Raw genomic sequence first — 17810 nt, forward strand, 5'->3', positions numbered from 1 at the left:
GGTAGCTGCTCTGTCCTTCGCAGGAGGACTGCCTTTCAGGTGTCTGCGCACACGTTTGCCGCCTCCCCTGACCCACGTGGCTTTCTGCTTGGCTTTTCATTGTGTCAGCTGCCTGATGTGAAGTTTTCCCCTTCTAGGGAAAAATGGCATTTCTGTAAGTCTTCAACATGGACTTTTGAAGGCATAAAAACTGCCGTTTTGTAGCGCTGCTAACGAATTCTGATGTCTGATAGATCCAGATGAATTATAAACCCCTCACTGGTTATTGTAATGTGATAACCTGCAAAGAGATTTCAGGCGGGGAAGATCAGGCCAGCTTTTCAAGCCAGAAATGTTAGCATTTGAGTATGAATCATCAGATAACTGCCCCGAGTAATAAAAGTTAGAAAGAAAACAATGTTACTTCACGTAAGCAGTTTATCTCCCTCTGGTTAGGCCAGTTAAAACTCAGAACTCAGAGGCTGATCTGGACTTTGAGTTCTGTCAGCATTTGACAATGGCACACCAGCAGGGGAGAATTTATCCAGGTTGCACTGGAAACTCTTTAATTTAGTCTCATTACACACGTGATCTCGTTCCCATTTGTTTTTGCTTTAGTGGAAGTCTGTCCGGTACTTCTGATTCTCTGTAGAACGAGTGCTTTCACCTGTTTATTCTCATTATCTAGTTTGTCTCCTTTTTTATTAAAAAAAATATATATATATATATTTTAATGTTTATTTAATTTTTATTTTATTTTTTTTAACGTTTATTTATTTTTGAGACAGAGAGCATGAACAGGGGAGGGTCAGAGAAAGAGGGAGACACAGAATCTGAAACAGGCTCCAGGCTCCGAGCTTGTCAGCACAGAGCCCAATGCGGGGGTCAAACCCACAGACTGCGAGATCATGACCTGAGCTGAAGTTGGAGCTTAACCGACTGAGCCACCCAGGCGCCCCATAATGTTTATTTTTGAAAGAGAGAGCAAGTGTGGGAAGAGCAGAGACAGAGAGGGAGACACAGAATGCGAAGCAGGCTCCAGACTCTGAGCTGTCAGCACAGAGCCCGACGCGGGGCTCGAACCCCCATGAGATCATGAGCAGAGCCAAAGTTGAACGCTTAACCCACTGAGCCACCCCATCCTTTTCTTATCTTTTCAACAGGGAGATTGATGTGGAAATGTTGGGGTTCAGAGCCGACAGCCAAGAAAGAATTCTTGAGACGTCTTCCTTGCAAATGGGCGGTTTTATTAAAGTACGGGGACAGGACCTATGGGCAGAAAGAGCTGCGCTGGGGTTGTGATGGATGCCTGATTATGTAGTTTTAAGTTGGGTGGGAGTGGGGGTGGGGGTGGGGTAGGGGTTAGAGGTAGGGGGAACAGCGTAAGTCTCTAAGGAATTTGGAAGCAAGGTCTCCAGGACCTTGAGGGGGCTAGCTGCTGTTAAGAAATACTTATTACTTTCCAGAAAAACCTTAGTCATGAGACCCTTCAGATGTGTATCAGTGGGCCATAGGCTTGGAGGATGATTGCTAACATTTTTTTGGGGGGGGGGGGGTGGAGATAAAGGAAGTTTCCAGAGGAACTTTTGTATATTAAAGCAGACTTACAGGATCCTGGAGGTTGGGAGAATGTTAAGCTAAGATGGCCTTTTGCCCTTGGCAAAGTGTTGTCACCATTGAGGTATTTGAGCTCCTCAAGGAAGGCCACTCTTTGTCAATGGGCTGTAAAGCTGTAAGGAAATTTATTTTCTTTCCTTTTGCCTTTGTTTCCTACATCAGAGATCAACCAGGTCTGTTCCTTGTCTGCAATTTAGTAAGACATTTGCTAGTTCCTGTTTGTGTCAAATAAGTCTTGTCTGTAAGAACAATCCTGTATTCATGAAAAGAATTCATTTTAATTGTCAGTGGAGAGAATATACATTAATGAGTTCATTTCTGATAACCTGGCTGGTAAAAATGGAATTTAATCGTTATGCAGTTCTTTGCGTAGAAAGCACTCAGGTCCCATGCTAGTTTTATGGATTATGTTATCTTAAAAAGAAAGCTACTTTATTTCTTGGCACTTGACACATTTGTAGATGGGGAAGAGGCTCAGGTCTCATGTATGGACGATAGATTTGGGTACAGAAGCTAAACGGTTTTGTGTGATCAGCTTTCAGCCGGTCGTTTCTTCACTTGTCAGAGTTCCAGTTGAGACTGTAGGTTTTCTATGCGTTTCCTTCTCTGGCCGTACATTCGCTCTGGAGGCATCTACCTGCTAAAGAAAATGAGCAGTATCTTGTGTTCCAAATCGATGCACCGAGACCAGAAAGTAACAGGCAAGGATTATGCGTGTGCGTACGACTGCCTCGTTATACATGCGTGCGCGCTCTGATCGGCCAGGCGGGTGTTGAGGATCGAATCTGAAAGTCAGAGTCTTGGCAGTTCAAACATCTACTTTCTTTGTTCTGTTTTCTTCTATTTACGTTTTTTATATCCTCTCCCCTTCCCCTTAAAGGCTTTTGTGTGTGTGTGTGAAAATTGTATTTGACACCCAGTTTGAGGAATTAGGAACTAAGAATTAGGCAAAGACAGTTTTGGGTAATTTAGACCCTTGAATACTGAGCACTTTGTCAGATTTGGCGTCAAGTGCATAGTGAGGAAGACTAGTTAAAAATATGTAGTTAGCGTGAAGGCATAAATTGTAAAGTGCCGGACTGTATCAGAGCGGGGACTGTATGAAAGCGGGAGGCAGGGTGTTTCCCTGGGAAGAAGTACAGGCTGATAACCCAAGGGTGAAGACCAGAGCCAACCGACCTAGGGTGGTAAGTACGGAGGGAGGAAACGGGGAAGGCGTTGATTTTGTATCACTGACAGCACGCGCAGCACCAGACACACAAGAAGCCTCCAGGACAAGTGTGGGTGGTGGGAGAGCGCTCCGCGGGGCTCCCGGGTTGGAGGCGTTTCCGCCTGGGGGCCGAGAACTTGACTGGAGCTCCGTGTCTCCCCCCACAGGCTAGTGGTATGTTGTCTGATTTCCCAAGGCTGTCTTTCAGAATTCCTTCACCCGTTTGGATTTGGCAGTTGTTCGGTTTGGTACAGTTTTGCCCACCTGCCAAGGCCTAAGCATTCTGCCAATTAGCATGTGGACCGTGTCGCAGGTTTGGTCTTGAAGAACCTTCAGCCTTGCTCGTGAAGGAATCACATGCTGGAAGCAGTTGGAGAAGAGCATGGCTGCTCATCTTTGAAAGCCAGAGAGCGGGGAGGACAGTGAGTGCCCCGAGTGTCACCGGCAAGAGAGCAGTGAGGCTTTAAGTAATTAGGGACAGCTTCTGAGAGGGGAGGGGGCAGGAATTGGCCCCATTGCCATGTAGGCGTTGGTGTTTCGGCAGCGGACTTGTCTTCTGAAACCTCCCTGAGCACGTTAGTCCCTTTTGTGGGCGTTACTTTTTCTTTTGCAGTGTTTTAGTTCATCTGCCTCCAGGAGGCCACCTCACCTTACCAGAAGGCTGGCTTCAACAGACTTTAGAGCTGTTGCCTATCAAGAGGCCCACATTTTGCCCCTGGAAGCAGTCTTTAGGGCCGTTGACGCCCACCACTGCTGTTCCCCTCCTCCCTGGGCGTGCTCCCCCCCCCCCCCCCCCCCCACCTCGCGTGGGCGAGGTCGTGAGACTCGCTCTGACTGATGCGGTGGAGGGCTCACTTGCAGGAGGGAGTTTCCAAAGTGCTGGGACATCCTTTGGCACAGGTGTTCTTTTTCCCTGGCTCCGGGACTAGCAGGGTTCGGGGTTGGCCGTACCGTCATCTCAGGTCCCCCAGAGTAGTTGTGCCGTGATCATGCCGAGCGTCCCGGCCAGTCTGGGTGGCCGTGGGGCAGGAGCAGGACCTAGAGCTTGTGTGAGGCTACTGTGATTTGGGGGTTGTTTGTTTCTGCAGCGTAATCCATCCTATTTTGACTCAATAACCTTTCTTCCCGAATTTTGAACCTTGGCCTCTTTCTTGGTTGTTCTCAGCTTTCTTTCTGCTTTGAGAGCTTCACGGTTCTTGCTGTTCTTTATACGGTTTGACGTTGTCATCCAACTTTCCATGATGACCTTCTACTTGCAATGACATTTGACCTGGTGAAACTCGAGACCTATCAAACACAAAGGCAGAAGTTTTCCGTTTTCCTTCAGCAGTCCCTCTGGCATATTGTGCTGTCTCGGAATGGCTGTGCTTAGCATTCTGTCTTCAGGGTATGAGGAGGACCGTCTTGTCCAGTCCGCAGGTACCTAGGGAGAGTACGTGGATTCTGTTGAAAAGAGCCAATGACTTTGTGTTTAGTCCAACATAATTCATTTGCTGGAGAGAATCAAGCCAGTATTGTTCAGTAGAACTTCTGCAGTGATAGAAATGTCCTATGTATGCACAGTAGCCACTAGCCACTAGCTACTAGCTACCTGTGGCTTTTGAGCTCTTGAAATGTGGCTAGTGTGGCTGATTTTTTTTTTTTTTTTTGAGAGAGCATGCATGTGCATGTACAGGTAGGGGAGAGGGAAGAGGGAGAGAGCAAATCTGAAGCAGGCTCCACACTCAGCGTGGAGCCTGACACAGCGTGCTGTCTCCTGACCATGAGATCATGACCTTCAGCCGAAATCAAGAGGTGGACACTTAACCCACTGAGCCACCCAGGTGCCCCTGGCATGGCTGAATTTAAATTAAAATATAAATAGCCACATTTGACTGGTGGCTGCCATATTGGACCCTAGAACAGCACCGAGAAGATGTAATGTTGGGTGAAAAATGCGGAATACAGAAGTCTATATTATTATTTAACATGTTTTTTGTTTTTTTTTTTAATTTTTTTTTCAACGTTTATTTATTTTTTGGGACAGAGAGAGACAGAGCATGAATGGGGGAGGGGCAGAGAGAGAGGGAGACACAGAATCGGAAACAGGCTCCAGGCTCTGAGCCATCAGCCCAGAGCCCGACGCGGGGCTCGAACTCACGGACGGCGAGATCGTGACCTGGCTGAAGTCGGATGCTTAACCGACTGCGCCACCCAGGCGCCCCTAACATGTTAAAATCATAAAACATTTAAGTTCTTTACAGAGGGAGAAAACACTGATGATAACCACATGAAAATACTAACAGTGAGTTATATTTTGATGGAGAAATTGTGTGTGGGTGACCCTCTCTTTTCATGTTTCGTAAGAACTTTAACAAACTTTTGTAACGAAAGTAGCTTTTGAAAGTGTGATCCACTTGAGCAGAAAAGCAGAAGTTTTGGAGAGTAAAAAGAGTGAGGCTTTTGGTTGAACAGATTTCCCCCCAAAAGATCTGTACTTCCCACTGCCCCGGAAGCATGAGTCAGAACTGTTGGCTGGTGCCACAGTTATGATCAGTTGTGCTGCAATGCAGGCGAATCGAGAACATTCCACACCTGGTAGGTATGTACCATATCAGAGATGATGCTTTAAAAATTAAAAAAAAAAAAAATATTTAGTTTTGAGAGCAAGCAAGCATGAGTGTGAGTGGGAGAGGGGCAGAGAGAGAGAGAGAGAGAGAGAGAAAGAGGGAGACACAGAATCTGAAGCAGGCTCCAGGCTCTGAGCTGTCACCACCACAGAGCCCGATGCGGGGCTCGAACCTACAAACCTTGAGGTCATGACCTAAGCCGAAGTCGGACGCTAAACCACTGAGCCACCGAGATGCCCCAGAGATGGTGCTTTTGAAATAATTTTTATGTGTTTTTGGCAAATCTAAAACTATATGCACTTTATTACAAAAAAAGAAGGGAAACACTTTATTTTTTATTTACTTTATTAAAAAGATGTTTTTTAATGTTTATTATTTATTTTTGAGAGAGAGAGAGAGAGAGAGAGAGACAGAGCCAGAGCGTAAGCAGGGGAGGGGCAGAGGGAGGGAGACGCAGAATCTGAAGCAGGCTCCAGGCTCCGAGCTGTCCGCACAGAACCCCATGTGGGGCTCGCACTAACCAACTGAGAGCGTGACCTGAGCGGAAGTTGGATGCTTAACCAACTGAGCCACCCAGTTGCCCCGGAAACAGTTTGATAATTAAATTCAGCTGGTCACTTGTCTGCTCTGCTTGAGCTCTACAGAAACTAAACCATAGACTGTCTGTTTCTTAGAGCTTGTAGGAAACACTGCTCCTGTGCCCCGGCACACTAATGGGGCTGTAATTTGAATTACTTCTAGGAATGTGTGTGGTATCATAAAAGACTACAGAAAGACAGCATTGTATTTCATGGAGCATTGTTGCGTAAGGGGAGAGATTTTGGCAGAAAATCTTCAAAATGACCCTTCGTCCCACCACAAAAAAACCCTCGTTATGGAATTACTCATTTGAAATTTGTGGCCTTCCCATGTCTTAAGTATCGAAGAAGTGTTTATGTAATCACTTAAGTAGGTGCATTTTCCTTTTTTCTCAGTGGACACATCATTTGGGACTAATTATATGACTGAAAACCTATGGACTAGATAGTTAGAGAATTAAATGCTTTTATTTTTAAAATTCGGTCTGTTACTCTGGTCCCAGATCTAATCATAAACATCACAGGCCCCAGGGCCCTGAGGACCCATGGTGGCATAGGGACTCCTGGAGGTGTCACTGGAGTGAGCGGGACTTGCAAGAGGTTCCCTGCCCCCAAGGCCAGCACGTTGACTTCTGGGCCCAGAGTAATGTTAGGCCCGGAGGCTTTGATCGATCCCCAAGCCCCAAGCCTGCACAGAGTTGCCCCAGTCTTTGGGGGAAGATTTTCACTCACCACCGGGGCCATTTTTAATACTTCGGACTCTAAAAGGGCTAGAAATTTTACACTGGGCAGCAGAGCTCCTGTGGGTCGGTCCTTTTGGGGGCTGGTGGGCCTTCTCTGCGGAGACTGCCCTGCGGTGTGTGCCTCAAAACACGTAGAGAGCTGGACCGCAAAGGAGCCGTTGTAATTCTGGGGTCATCCTCTGCGCTCTGCCACTCTGAGTTCTTTGAATTTGTAGCAGAGAACTAAGCTACTGGTTAACAAGAGGGAAGGCTTCGAAGTGACTAGAAGCTAGTTTCTTGTAAGTGACGGAGATTTCATAGTTTATTGTTTTTAAAAATTTTTAAAAATGTTTATTTATTTTTGAGAGAGAGTGAGAGAGAGTGCGAGTGGGGAAGGAGCAGACAGAGAGGGAGACACAGAATCCGAAGCAGGCTCCAGGCTCTGAGCTGTCAAAACAGGCTCCAGGCTCTGAGCTGTCGGCACAGAGCCCGATGCGGGGCTCGAACCCATGAACTGTGAGATCGTGACCTGAGCTGAAGTCGGACGCTTAACAGACTGAGCCACCCAGGCACCCCTCATGCTTTATTGTCTTAAGGATAGTAAGGAAATCGAGTATTTTTTGTCCTAAAAGTGAAATAAATTTTCCACAAATACTATTCTTCATGGAATCTGATTAGTGAAGGCGCCTGTAGGTGTAAATGTAACAGTTCGAGGGGGTGATTGGTAACAATACCTGCCGTTTGTATGACACTGTAGGACATGCAAAGGCCACAAAATACATAGATGTCCGTCTCATTTGCTCACTGAGCAGCGTCGTGAGGTTCTGAGCTGCTGGGAGGGCAGGTGTGTATTACGGTTTTACAGGTGAGGAAACAGACCCCAGGAAGTTACAGGCACAAAACCGGCTAGTAAGTAGCGGAGGTGAGAGTGACTACAGAAAGCTCCGAGTAGTGGCTGCTGGGCTGTGTGCTCTCCACCTTTCCATGCTGCCTTCAAGAACTGAACAAGAGGGGCGCCCGGTGGCTGTTAGTCAAGTGTCCTACTCTGTTCTGGTTCAGGTCATGATCCCAGCTGTGCCTGTTTGGGAATTCATTCTCTCTCTGTCTCTCCCTCCCTTCCCCTCGCCTTCTGCCCCTCTCCCCCACCACTCGTACTCTCTTTCTAAAAAATAAAAATTAAAAAAAAAAATTTAAAGCCATAAGTGGTAGAAACTTCATTTAATTGTAGCTATATGTATATTTTGAGTCCTTGGTGGAAACCATTTAAAATTTGAAGTAAAAAAGAAAAAAGATATTCTAAAATAAGTATATTATTGTGAGACCTTATAAATTACCACCAAATGCAGCCCAGTCTTTAGGATGACTTGGGTCAGTCTTGCTTGGGAGACAGACACTCGAGATGGTCCAAGGGTCTTTTCTTCTCTGTGAACCTCTGGAGAATCAAATGTTGAAAAATGAAGCAAAACAAAAACCTTTTGAGTATAAACAGTGATACTTTTTCTTCGAAACTCTTTTGGAGATTTTAGTTAGATTGAATGGAATTTAACTTCATACTGGCTAAATTTCACATTTGGAAGGAGTATAAAGATGAATAGACAGTTTGAAATTGGGGTGTTTGCCAGCTGTGTTCTTGAACTTGCCAGGTGGACGTTCACGGGTTTTGCCTCCGCTTGTCAGGCCCCTCCCATCGTTTTGACCATGTGATAGATCCTACCCAAAATGAGTTTTAATTTAACAAAAATCATGGGCCAGTGTACCTAGGAGTCTCCTTTCCGTTCAGAACTGGAAATAGACTCTCTTTTGGTCCAGCCTTCACCCCTCTACTGAAGGCTTGCTGCTTAGGGAGAGGAAGCTTAGTTCTGGCCCAGTCTTCTGTACCTGGCAGTTTGAGGTTCAAAAGAAGGAGCACGGACACTCTTTGGCTCCAAGAACATTCAGACCTGCTATTATGGTGCAGGAAGAGCCATCTTGTACCATTTCTGTCTCAGATCCCTCGCTACCAGGATTCACTCAGAGGTGTTGCACAGACAACTGCCAGGGCGTCTGGTGGTAGCACACGTACCAGCCTGGGCTCTTTTTCTGTGGTTCTCTGCAGTCGGAACCATCAGGAATAAAAAAAACATCATCGCTAGTGAGTCTAGGGATCTGGCCCATTATTTAAGAATTATATGGGGTGCCTGGGTGGCTCTGTCGGTTAAGCGTCCAGCGCTTGCTTGATTTCAGCTGGGGTCATGATCTCATGATTCTTGGGATCAAGCCCAGTGTTGGTGTTGGACTCTGTGCTGACAGTGCAGAGGCTTCTTGGGATTCTCTCTCTCCCTCTCTCTCCCCCTCCCCCACTCGTGCTCGCTCTCTCTCAAAATAAATAAATGTTAAAAATAAATAAAAGCCCTATAGAATCAGCTATTGAACAAGTTCGAGGAAGAGTTCTGTTAGAGGTGAGAATGCCAGGGAAGGTTTTAACCAGTTTGGTGAGATCTTGGGAGGTCAGTGTGCTTTGCTTCATTTTGCATTTGTATACTTACTTTTTTTCTAACCCACTTCTTGAATCCTTGAGCTTGGCTAAAGAAGGGTGAAATCTCTTAATGACAACAAACCTCTATGGTTGGTTTGAAACCATGTTTTAAAGTGCGCATAATAGGGGTGCCTGGGTGGCTCAGTGGGTTAAATGTCTGACTTCTGCTCAGGTCGTGCTCACGGTTTGTGAGTTCGAACCTGGCTTCGGGCTCTGTGCTGACAGCTCAGAGCCTGGGGCCTGCTTCAGGTTCTGTGTGTGTGTGTGTGTGTGTGTGTGTGTGTGTGTGTGTGTCTGTCTGTCTGTCTCTCTCTCTCTCTCTGCCCCTCCCGGGCTCATGCTCATGTCTCTCTCTGAAAAATAAACATTAAAAAAAATTTTTAAGGGTACATAACAACAACTAAAACAGCATTTCTCTCTGTCTTCACAGTGAACAGTCTGTCATGCATGACTATTTAAGGCCTTAGTGCATTTAAATAATGAAAAAAAGCCTTACACTAAGTTGTTTAGCATGAAACTAGTATTTTAAAGGTTCTGTTGCGAAGACAAGTGCGTCGATGTCATGAGCGGCCTTCTTTGGATATCCCTACTCTCTGGGTCTGACATACATTCTAGGATTTGGTTTCCTGCGTTTTGTGCAGCATTTTTGCGTCTGTGTTCATGCGGCCTATTAGTCCGTGGTTTTCCTTTCCTATAATGTGTTGGGTTTGGGGTCAGGATAACGCTGGCCTCATCATGTGATTTGGGAAGTGTTCTCCTTAATTTTTTGGAAGAGTGTGGATAGACATGGCATCATGTTTTCCTTAAATATTTGGTGAGATTCAGCTTTGAAGTCTTCTGGGTGGGAGATTCTTTTGTGGGAATGTTTTAAACTACAAATTCTGTCACTTTTGTAGATACGGGGCTATTTATTCTTTCTTTTTGAGTGAACTTTGGTGATTTGTGTTTTCAAGGAACTTGGCCAGTTCATCTTTGTTTAATTTATTGGTGTAAAGTTTTTCTGACATCCCCTTGTTATCCTTTTTAATCTATGGAATCTGTAGTGATCTCACCTCTCTCCTTCCTGATGTTGGTAATTTATGTCTTTTCTATTCAACAGTCTGGCTGGAGGCTTGTAAAGGACTTTGTCTAAAAGAATCAGCATTTGGTTTCATGGTGTTTCGTTTTCTGTTTCACGGGTTTCTGCGCTAATATTGCCTTTTTCTGCTCAGTTTGGTTTCATTTGCTTTCCTTTTCTAGTTTTTTTTTTAATGTTTTTATTTATTTTTGAGAGAGAGAGAGAGAGAGAGAGCACGCGTGTGCGCACACGCCCACACATACTCGCAAGGGGCGGGGAGTGGCAGAGAGAAGGCTCTGCTTCAGAGAATCTGAAGTAGGTTCCAGGTTTCGAGCTGTCAGCGCAGAGCCCGACACGGGGCTTGAACTCACGAACTGTGAGATCATGACCTGAGGTGAAGCTGGACACTAAATCGACTGAGCCACCCAGGCGCCCCGTTCTTTTCTATTTTTTCAAGGTGGAAACTGGGGTCCTTGATTTGAGGGCTTTCCTACTACATGTCTTGGTGTTACTAGTTTTCCCCTAAACGGCTCTAGTGGCTTCCTAGAAATAGCATGTCTTGCATTTTCATTTTCCTTTGGTTCAGAATACTTTCTAGTTTCTCCTTTAATTTTTTCTTTGCTCTGTTATGTAGAGTTATGTAATACGTTTCTGTTATTTGTAATTTGGTTCCATGTGGTCAGAGAATACATTTTCTGTGATTTTTTAGTCCTTTTAAAGTTTGTTGCAACCTTCTCTATGGCCCAGAATATAGTCTTATATCGAATTCGTTGATAATACTGCCGAGTCTTTTATATCCTTACTGATTTTCTATTTACTTCTTTCAATGATTGAGAGAAAGGTTTTGAAATCTAGTATAATTGTGGATTTGTTTATTTTTCCTTGAAATTCTGTTAGTTTTTATTCACACATTTTGAAATTTTTTTGTAATGTTTGTTCACTTTTTGAGAGACAGAGACAGAGTGCAAGTGGGAGAGGGGCAGAGAAAGAGGGAGACACAGAATGTGAAGCAGGCTCCAGGCTCTAAGCTGTCAGCGCAGAGCCCGACGTGGGGCTTGAACCCACAGACTGTGAGATCATGACCTGAGCCGAAGTTGGCCACCCAGCCGACCAAGCCACCCACATGCTCCTATTCACGCATTTTGAAACTCTACTACTAGATATATAATAAATAGGACTGGTATATCCTTTTGATAAATTGACCCCTTTATCATTATGAAATGACCTTTTTCTCTGTTAATACTCTTTGCTCTGAAATCTATCCCATTATTGTAGACACTCAACCTTGCTTTATGCTAGCGTTGGCATGATGTATCTTTTTCCGTCCTTTTAACCTATTTGTGTCTTTATTTTTAATGTGGATATTTGTGTAAGCAGCATATATTTGGGTCTTCAGTTTTAGAGTCCAATTGACCATCTCTGCCTATTATTATTATTATTATTATTATTATTATTAAATGTTTATTTATTTTGAGAGAGAGCACATGTGATCGCAGGGGAGATTCAGGGAGAGAGGGAGAGAGAATCCCAAGCAAGCTGTGCGCTGTTAGCACAGAGCCCATCACGGGGGCTCCACCTTAGGAACCGTGAGATCCTGACCTGAGCCGAAATCAAGAGTCAGACACTCAGCTGACTGAGCCACCCACACAGCCACCTCTACCTTTTAATTGGTTGGTTAGACTGTTTACATTGATTATTATGAGCTCCCATCTTATCCCAGTCTCTCCCAAGTGGCATTCTACCATTTCACGTACGGTGACAGGAGCGCGGGTAATCGTATTACGTTTTCTCCGCTCCTCTTCCTGCTGTGTGGTCCTGGGTTTTGCTTATACATATGTTGTAAACCTTGCAACAGATAGTTACTATTTTTGTTTCAATCACTGAATTATCTTTTAAAGATACTTAAGTAATAAGAATGTTTCTGGTGCCCTTTGTTCCTTTGAGTGGATCCACGTTTTGTTTTAGTGTCCTTTTCCTTCTGCCCCAAGGACTGTCTTTATCATTTCTGATGTCTCTGCTGCTTTGGCATGTCTGGAAAAGTCTTTGTTTCCCCTTTGTTTTGCAAGATTTTTTGAGGAGTACAGAATTCTAAGTTGCTGGCTTTTCCTTTCAGTCTTTTCAAGTCTTTTTTGCCCCCTCGTCTTCTCATTTGCCTGTTTCCAACAAGAAACCTGGTGTCCTCATTCTCTTTGCTCTGTTACACCTAATGTCTCTTCTCTGTCTGGTGTGAAGCATTCTTCCGCTGTCACTTGTTTGAAGGGGTTTGTTGCCACGTGCCTCGGTGTCATTTTCTTCATGTTTCTTGTGCTGAGAGTTCATTGAACTTGGATCTCTGTGTTTAGCTGTCATCCGTTTTGGAAGAACGTTGGCCATTATTTCTTCGGATATCTTTGTTGCCTTCTGTTTCTTCTCCAATTACACGTATGTTAGATTTCTTAAAATTGTCAGGTAGCTCGCTGAGGCTGTGTTAATTTGTTCCTTTCTCTCTGTTTCATTTCGTATGGTTTCTTTTGTAGTTGAAGACTCTGTAATTGGGGCGCCTGGGTGGTTCAGCTGGTTGAGCATCCGACTCTTGATTTTTGGCTCAGGTCTCATGGTTCATGGGATCGAGCCCCACTGATAGTGCAGAGGCCGCTTGGGATTCTCTCTCTCTTTCCCTCTGCTCCCCCCCCCCAATAAATAAATAAACATTAAAAAAAAACCCTCTGTTATTTTTCCTTCTGAAATGGCTAATCTGTTATTAACCCCATCCTGTGTACTTTTCACCTCAGATACTGTCATTTTCATCTGTAGATGTTTGACTTGATATCTTCTGTTCTCTACTCATCGCCATATGGCGTTTTGTCATAACTGCTTCAAGGTCCTTTTCTGCTAATTCTAACTTTTGTGTCAATTCTGAGTTGGTTTCAATTAATTTATCTCTTCATTTCTACTTCCTCTGTGTCTGTTTCTTTGCATGTCTGCTGATATTTTATTAGATGCCAGCCATGGTAAATGTTACTTTTTTTTTTTTTTTTTTTTTTTTTTTAGTTTTTAAAAATGTTTATATTATTTTTGAGAGAGAGAGAGCAGGGGAGGGGCAGAGAGAGAGAGGGAGGGAGGGAAACAGAGTATTGGAAGCAGACTCTGTGCTGTTAGCGTGGAGCCCGATACGGGGCTTGAACCCATGAAGCCTGGGATCGTGACCTGAGCCGAAGGCAGACAGACGCTTAACCGACTGAGCCACCCAGGCGCCCGTAAATTTTACTTTCTTAGGTGCTGCATATTTTTGTGTTCCTATAAATTTCTCGAGATTTGTTCTGGGGCTGAAGTGAAATTAGTGGGCAATGGTATGGTCCTTTCAGGTCTTGCTTTTAGGATGTGTTAGGCAGGCGCCATTCTGTCTAGAGTCAGTTCCTTCCCCCTCTCTAAGTCAGGAGCTTTCTGAGTGGCCAGAGTCCCTGAATTAGGAGGTTTTCCAGTCTGGCTGGTGGGAAGCAGGCACCGTCCCTCACCATGCTGAGCGTCAGGTCCTGTTTGTGATGATCCCTTCCTGTGCTTGGGCAGCTCCTCCCATGCACGCCCGGGTGCTGGACTCTCGAGGGTCACCCTCTAGCAGTCTCTGGTGCCGTGTCCTGTGAGCCCAAGCTGCCTTCCATTCTTTCATCTGCTTCCTTCCGCTTTTGTTAAAAGTCCTCCCTCTGTCTTGGTTGATCTTCATTGAATGAGTACCGGCTTGTCACCTTGCTTCAAGTGATGTCCCCAGAATTCCCTGTCTTGCTTAATTGATGACCTGTCTGGCATCCTGAGTGCCAAACATATCAAAGAACTTATGAAAAATGTTTTGAGAGTCAGCTGGAAAATTTCAGCAGGTAAAAATTATAGAAAAAGTTTGCTTTAGGTTATCTAGTTTCCATAAATCAGAAAAGACAGTTTTGTAAAGAAAATTTTAGAAAGCAGAATATACGTTAATGACAAGTTAATAACTTAGTCCTGTGGTAGATTTAAACACTTTCCTTTATATTTTACATTTTTAAAAATGTTTTATTTATTTTTGAAAGAGAGAAGGCAGGGAGTGGCAGAGAGAGTGGGAGACACGGAATCCGAAGCAGGCTCCAGCCTCTGAACTGTCAGCACAGAGCCTGACACTGGGCTCGAACCCATGAACTGTGAGATCATGACCTGAGCTGAAGTTGGACGCTTAACCGACTGAGCCACTCAGACGCCCCTCTTTATATTTAATGATTGTAAAACTCGCTGTGTAGTTTTTCATGAAATGCAAGAAACGGAGACTTAAATCTTTGGGGAAGTCTTTTTGACTTGATGCTTTTACTAACCTCAGAAATACTTTTTTAAAAGTCACTTTTGGTAACCCTCTTATTGTCTGCTAAAATTCATGCAAACGCTGAGCCAAGGAGATTTACCTGCCGTTGTGTTGGTTTTTATTTTCTGGTGAAGTAAGTTCATCAGAGCTCTAACATAGGAATGTTATGATTTGATAAGGCCACTGTTCGATTAGTTTGACATATGCAAAGTAGGTTAACTTAGGGGAAAAGACTGTTAAGAGCATGGCATCTGTCGCACAAGTAAGCAAACCATCAGCCAAGGTGTGGAAGCTGCACCAAATATAACGGTACAAGCTGGCGCGGCTCTGAGCCAGGTCCACGGTTTACCTTAACTTCTACGAAATAAGTAAGTGGTGAGCAGCTGTGCAAAGCTTTTAGCCATACGAAGCGATTGATTGTCTTTGTGAAACCTTCAATGAAAAGGACTCATTTTTAACCAGCGTCTGAACGAAATGACAATTCAGTTGCTTGTTTCTGTACACTTAAAAATGGACTAGCGATTTGTTACCGCACACAGCCTTCCAGCGTTACAGATGAGCAAAGCTTTACTAGCCCGGTCTCTTCGGATAGCAAGATACGTGTCGTTGGGATTGAGTGTAAGCACAACAGTATAAAGTTCTGAGTTTTCCTTTCTTTTGAATGATATTAAGCTTTTAAGGGTTTGAAATGTCACTTGGCTTCAGATGTCAAAGATTACCGCAAAAAAGAAATCAGTGTTCTAAGACAGCAAATTTCAATAGACAGTCTTTTTGGATTTTTTGCTCCAAAAGGTCAGTAACTTAGTTTATATCTGTATATAACGCGTGCCTTTCTTTTCTCTCTCGTTTCGTAGGTTCTGCCGGAGACTTCCATCTGGCCTCAATGTGAAAGTAAAGTAAACCACATCTGTGTGTGTGTTGCTCCCAGGATGCTGATTCATTGGTCATGTCTGAAGAGGGAAATTCTGGTCTAGATGGCTGACAGCCCGCGAAAATAGATGCTTATCCTAGATGTCCGGCGTCTCTCCTTTTTACTGGAGTGAAAATCCCCTCCAGATACCAACAGAACGTCACCTGCAGAAAATGCCTCGCATTTTAAGGATGTCAGCAACCTAAATTCATGCGCCCTGTGTGCACAGTTGTCGTGGACGGTTTACCATCTGAGAGCTCCTCAGCCTCTTCTCCAGGCCCCGTACCTGTGTCTGAGATGTCTCTGCTCCATGCTCTGGGCCCAGTGCAGACCTGGCTGGGACAGGAGCTGGAGAAATGTGGCATCGACGCCATGATTTATACCCGGTATGTCCTCAGCCTCCTGCTGCACGACAGCTATGACTACGACCTACAGGAACAGGTACTTCCGTGTCTTACGTGTTTTGTGAACATGCGTGGTTGTGTCTGCAGGTTTGTGTTTTCCCTTCAGGGAGCGCTTTTACGCTCTGGAGCAGGCTGGCGGACTGCCGCGGTCCGCAGACGTTGAACCCGCCAGGGGGCATCGGTGCTCTGGGTCACAGCACACTGTTTAGCACAGCGCTTTTCTCCGCTCTTGGCCTTTCTCCCCGTCGATCGCACTCTGGCTCAGGCCCCCCGGCTCTCGTCAGGGCCCGGTGAGGGCTTGACGGCCCCCTGCCTGCGAGCCGCACTGCGCCGGGTGCTGGTGTCCGCCATCAGGAACGTCACACATCGGGACGAGACCTTTTCATCATTGTGTCTGTTACACTTCTTAACGCTCTGAAGGTTAAGGTTTCATTTTCATGTTAAACTGCTGTGACTTTACGGTACGTCGTTGTAGATCCCCCGGGAAGTCGGCCCTCACGCAGTTCATTTGACTTCGGTGCTGAGTTGCAGGTGAAAAGTAAGCAGATCCGGGTTCTCCAAAGAGTAAGTCCGACTTCAGGGTCCCCCTCCCAGAGGAGGTACTGAGAGTGAGGCCCACCGAGAGGGCAACACGGTCGTCACCGGGGACCACACGGGCTCTGGGTGACCTCCATGTACCACGTTCACGTGACCCGGAGTGTTTGGTGGGCAGTTTCTGTTGCTGGTTTTTAAACCCACCGCCACTAACACTGAAAGCAGGGGCAAAGTTTCATTGACGGAAGAAGCTGGCTTTGCCTTCCAGACCACGGAGAAGCCTCCAGGTCCTGTCTATGAGTGCAGAATGTTGCCAGCGTGTTTTAACATTGGTCCCTCATCACTTGTTACAGACGTGTTTTCTTCCAGCTGGACACAGCCAGGTTGTTTGCTGCCCTGGCTGGTGGGAATGAGGTTGGCGTTTTCAGGGGTTTGAGTTAGAACCTAAGAATCAGGAAATGTGTCATTTTGGCAGTCAGTATTTTGTGTAATTTCCTTACTAAGGCTCTGTCTTCCATCCTCTTTCCAGTAAATGTAAAGAATATATTTTTAGAGGCACACCTAGGTGGCTCAGTCGGTTAAATGTCTGACTTCGGCTCAGGTCATGATCTCACAGTCTGTGAGTTCGAGCCCCACGTCGGGCTCTGTGCTGACAGCTCGGAGCCTGGAGCCTGCTTCGGATTCTGTGTCTCCCTCTCTCTCTGCCCCTCCCCTGCTCATGCTCTGTCTCTCTCTGTCTCAAAAAATAAATAAAACATTAAAAAAAATTTTTAAATATTTTTAGAGGCAAATAAGATGTTAACTCTACAAACATGGAAGAATTATTATTATTATTTTTTAAGTTTGTTTATTTTGAGAGAGAGAGAACACAAGTGGGAGGAACAGAGAGAAAGGGAGAGAGAGAATCCCAAGTAGGCTCCACACTGTTAGTGCAGAGCCCAGCATGGGGCTCGAACTCACAAACTGTGAGGTCGTGAGGTGAAATCGAGTCAGCAGCTTAACCGACTGAGCCACCCAGGTGCCCTCATTTCCGGAAATGAGGACGATATTTCTCTTAACTCAAAAATCATGTACTCTTAGGGTTGTGTGCTAACAGTATCCACCTAGAATATTTTGTCAACGTTAATAAGTTTATTAGCACGAAGTATTTATGTCCAGCGTGCTGTAGCACAGGGATCAAGCTTATAGTTGAACACCTCTCTGAGGAGATGTGTTTGTGATTCCTCTGGTTCCTTTCTCAGTAGGGCTTGGGGGGCCGGGGCAGGGCACCTATCTGTGCCCAACTGTCGGATCCACCTTCCCGAGTTCTGCTTCATCTTTAGGGAGCGGGAGGATGAGGACTGGTGAAAACAGAACCTGTGTGCAGTTACAA

At 45.2% G+C, this 17810-nt stretch overlaps 1 protein-coding gene across 5 annotated transcripts in view; it reads left to right on the forward strand.

Moving 5' to 3' along the window:
- The window catches only part of KIAA0232 (KIAA0232 ortholog), a 94853-nt gene that overhangs the window by 17735 nt on the left and 59308 nt on the right, over window positions 1–17810 (forward strand). For all 5 annotated transcript variants that reach the window (XM_040488471.1, XM_040488481.1, XM_040488461.1 and 2 more), the window contains exon 2: window positions 15445–15941. In XM_040488471.1, the coding sequence (XP_040344405.1) occupies window positions 15711–15941 (231 nt within the window). In that variant the 5' untranslated portion in view covers window positions 15445–15710. The remainder of the gene's footprint in view (window positions 1–15444; window positions 15942–17810) is intronic.

This window comes from Herpailurus yagouaroundi, unplaced genomic scaffold, assembly GCF_014898765.1.
Source record: "Herpailurus yagouaroundi ecotype Mexico unplaced genomic scaffold, PumYag 28, whole genome shotgun sequence".
Taxonomy (NCBI): domain Eukaryota; kingdom Metazoa; phylum Chordata; class Mammalia; order Carnivora; family Felidae; genus Herpailurus; species Herpailurus yagouaroundi.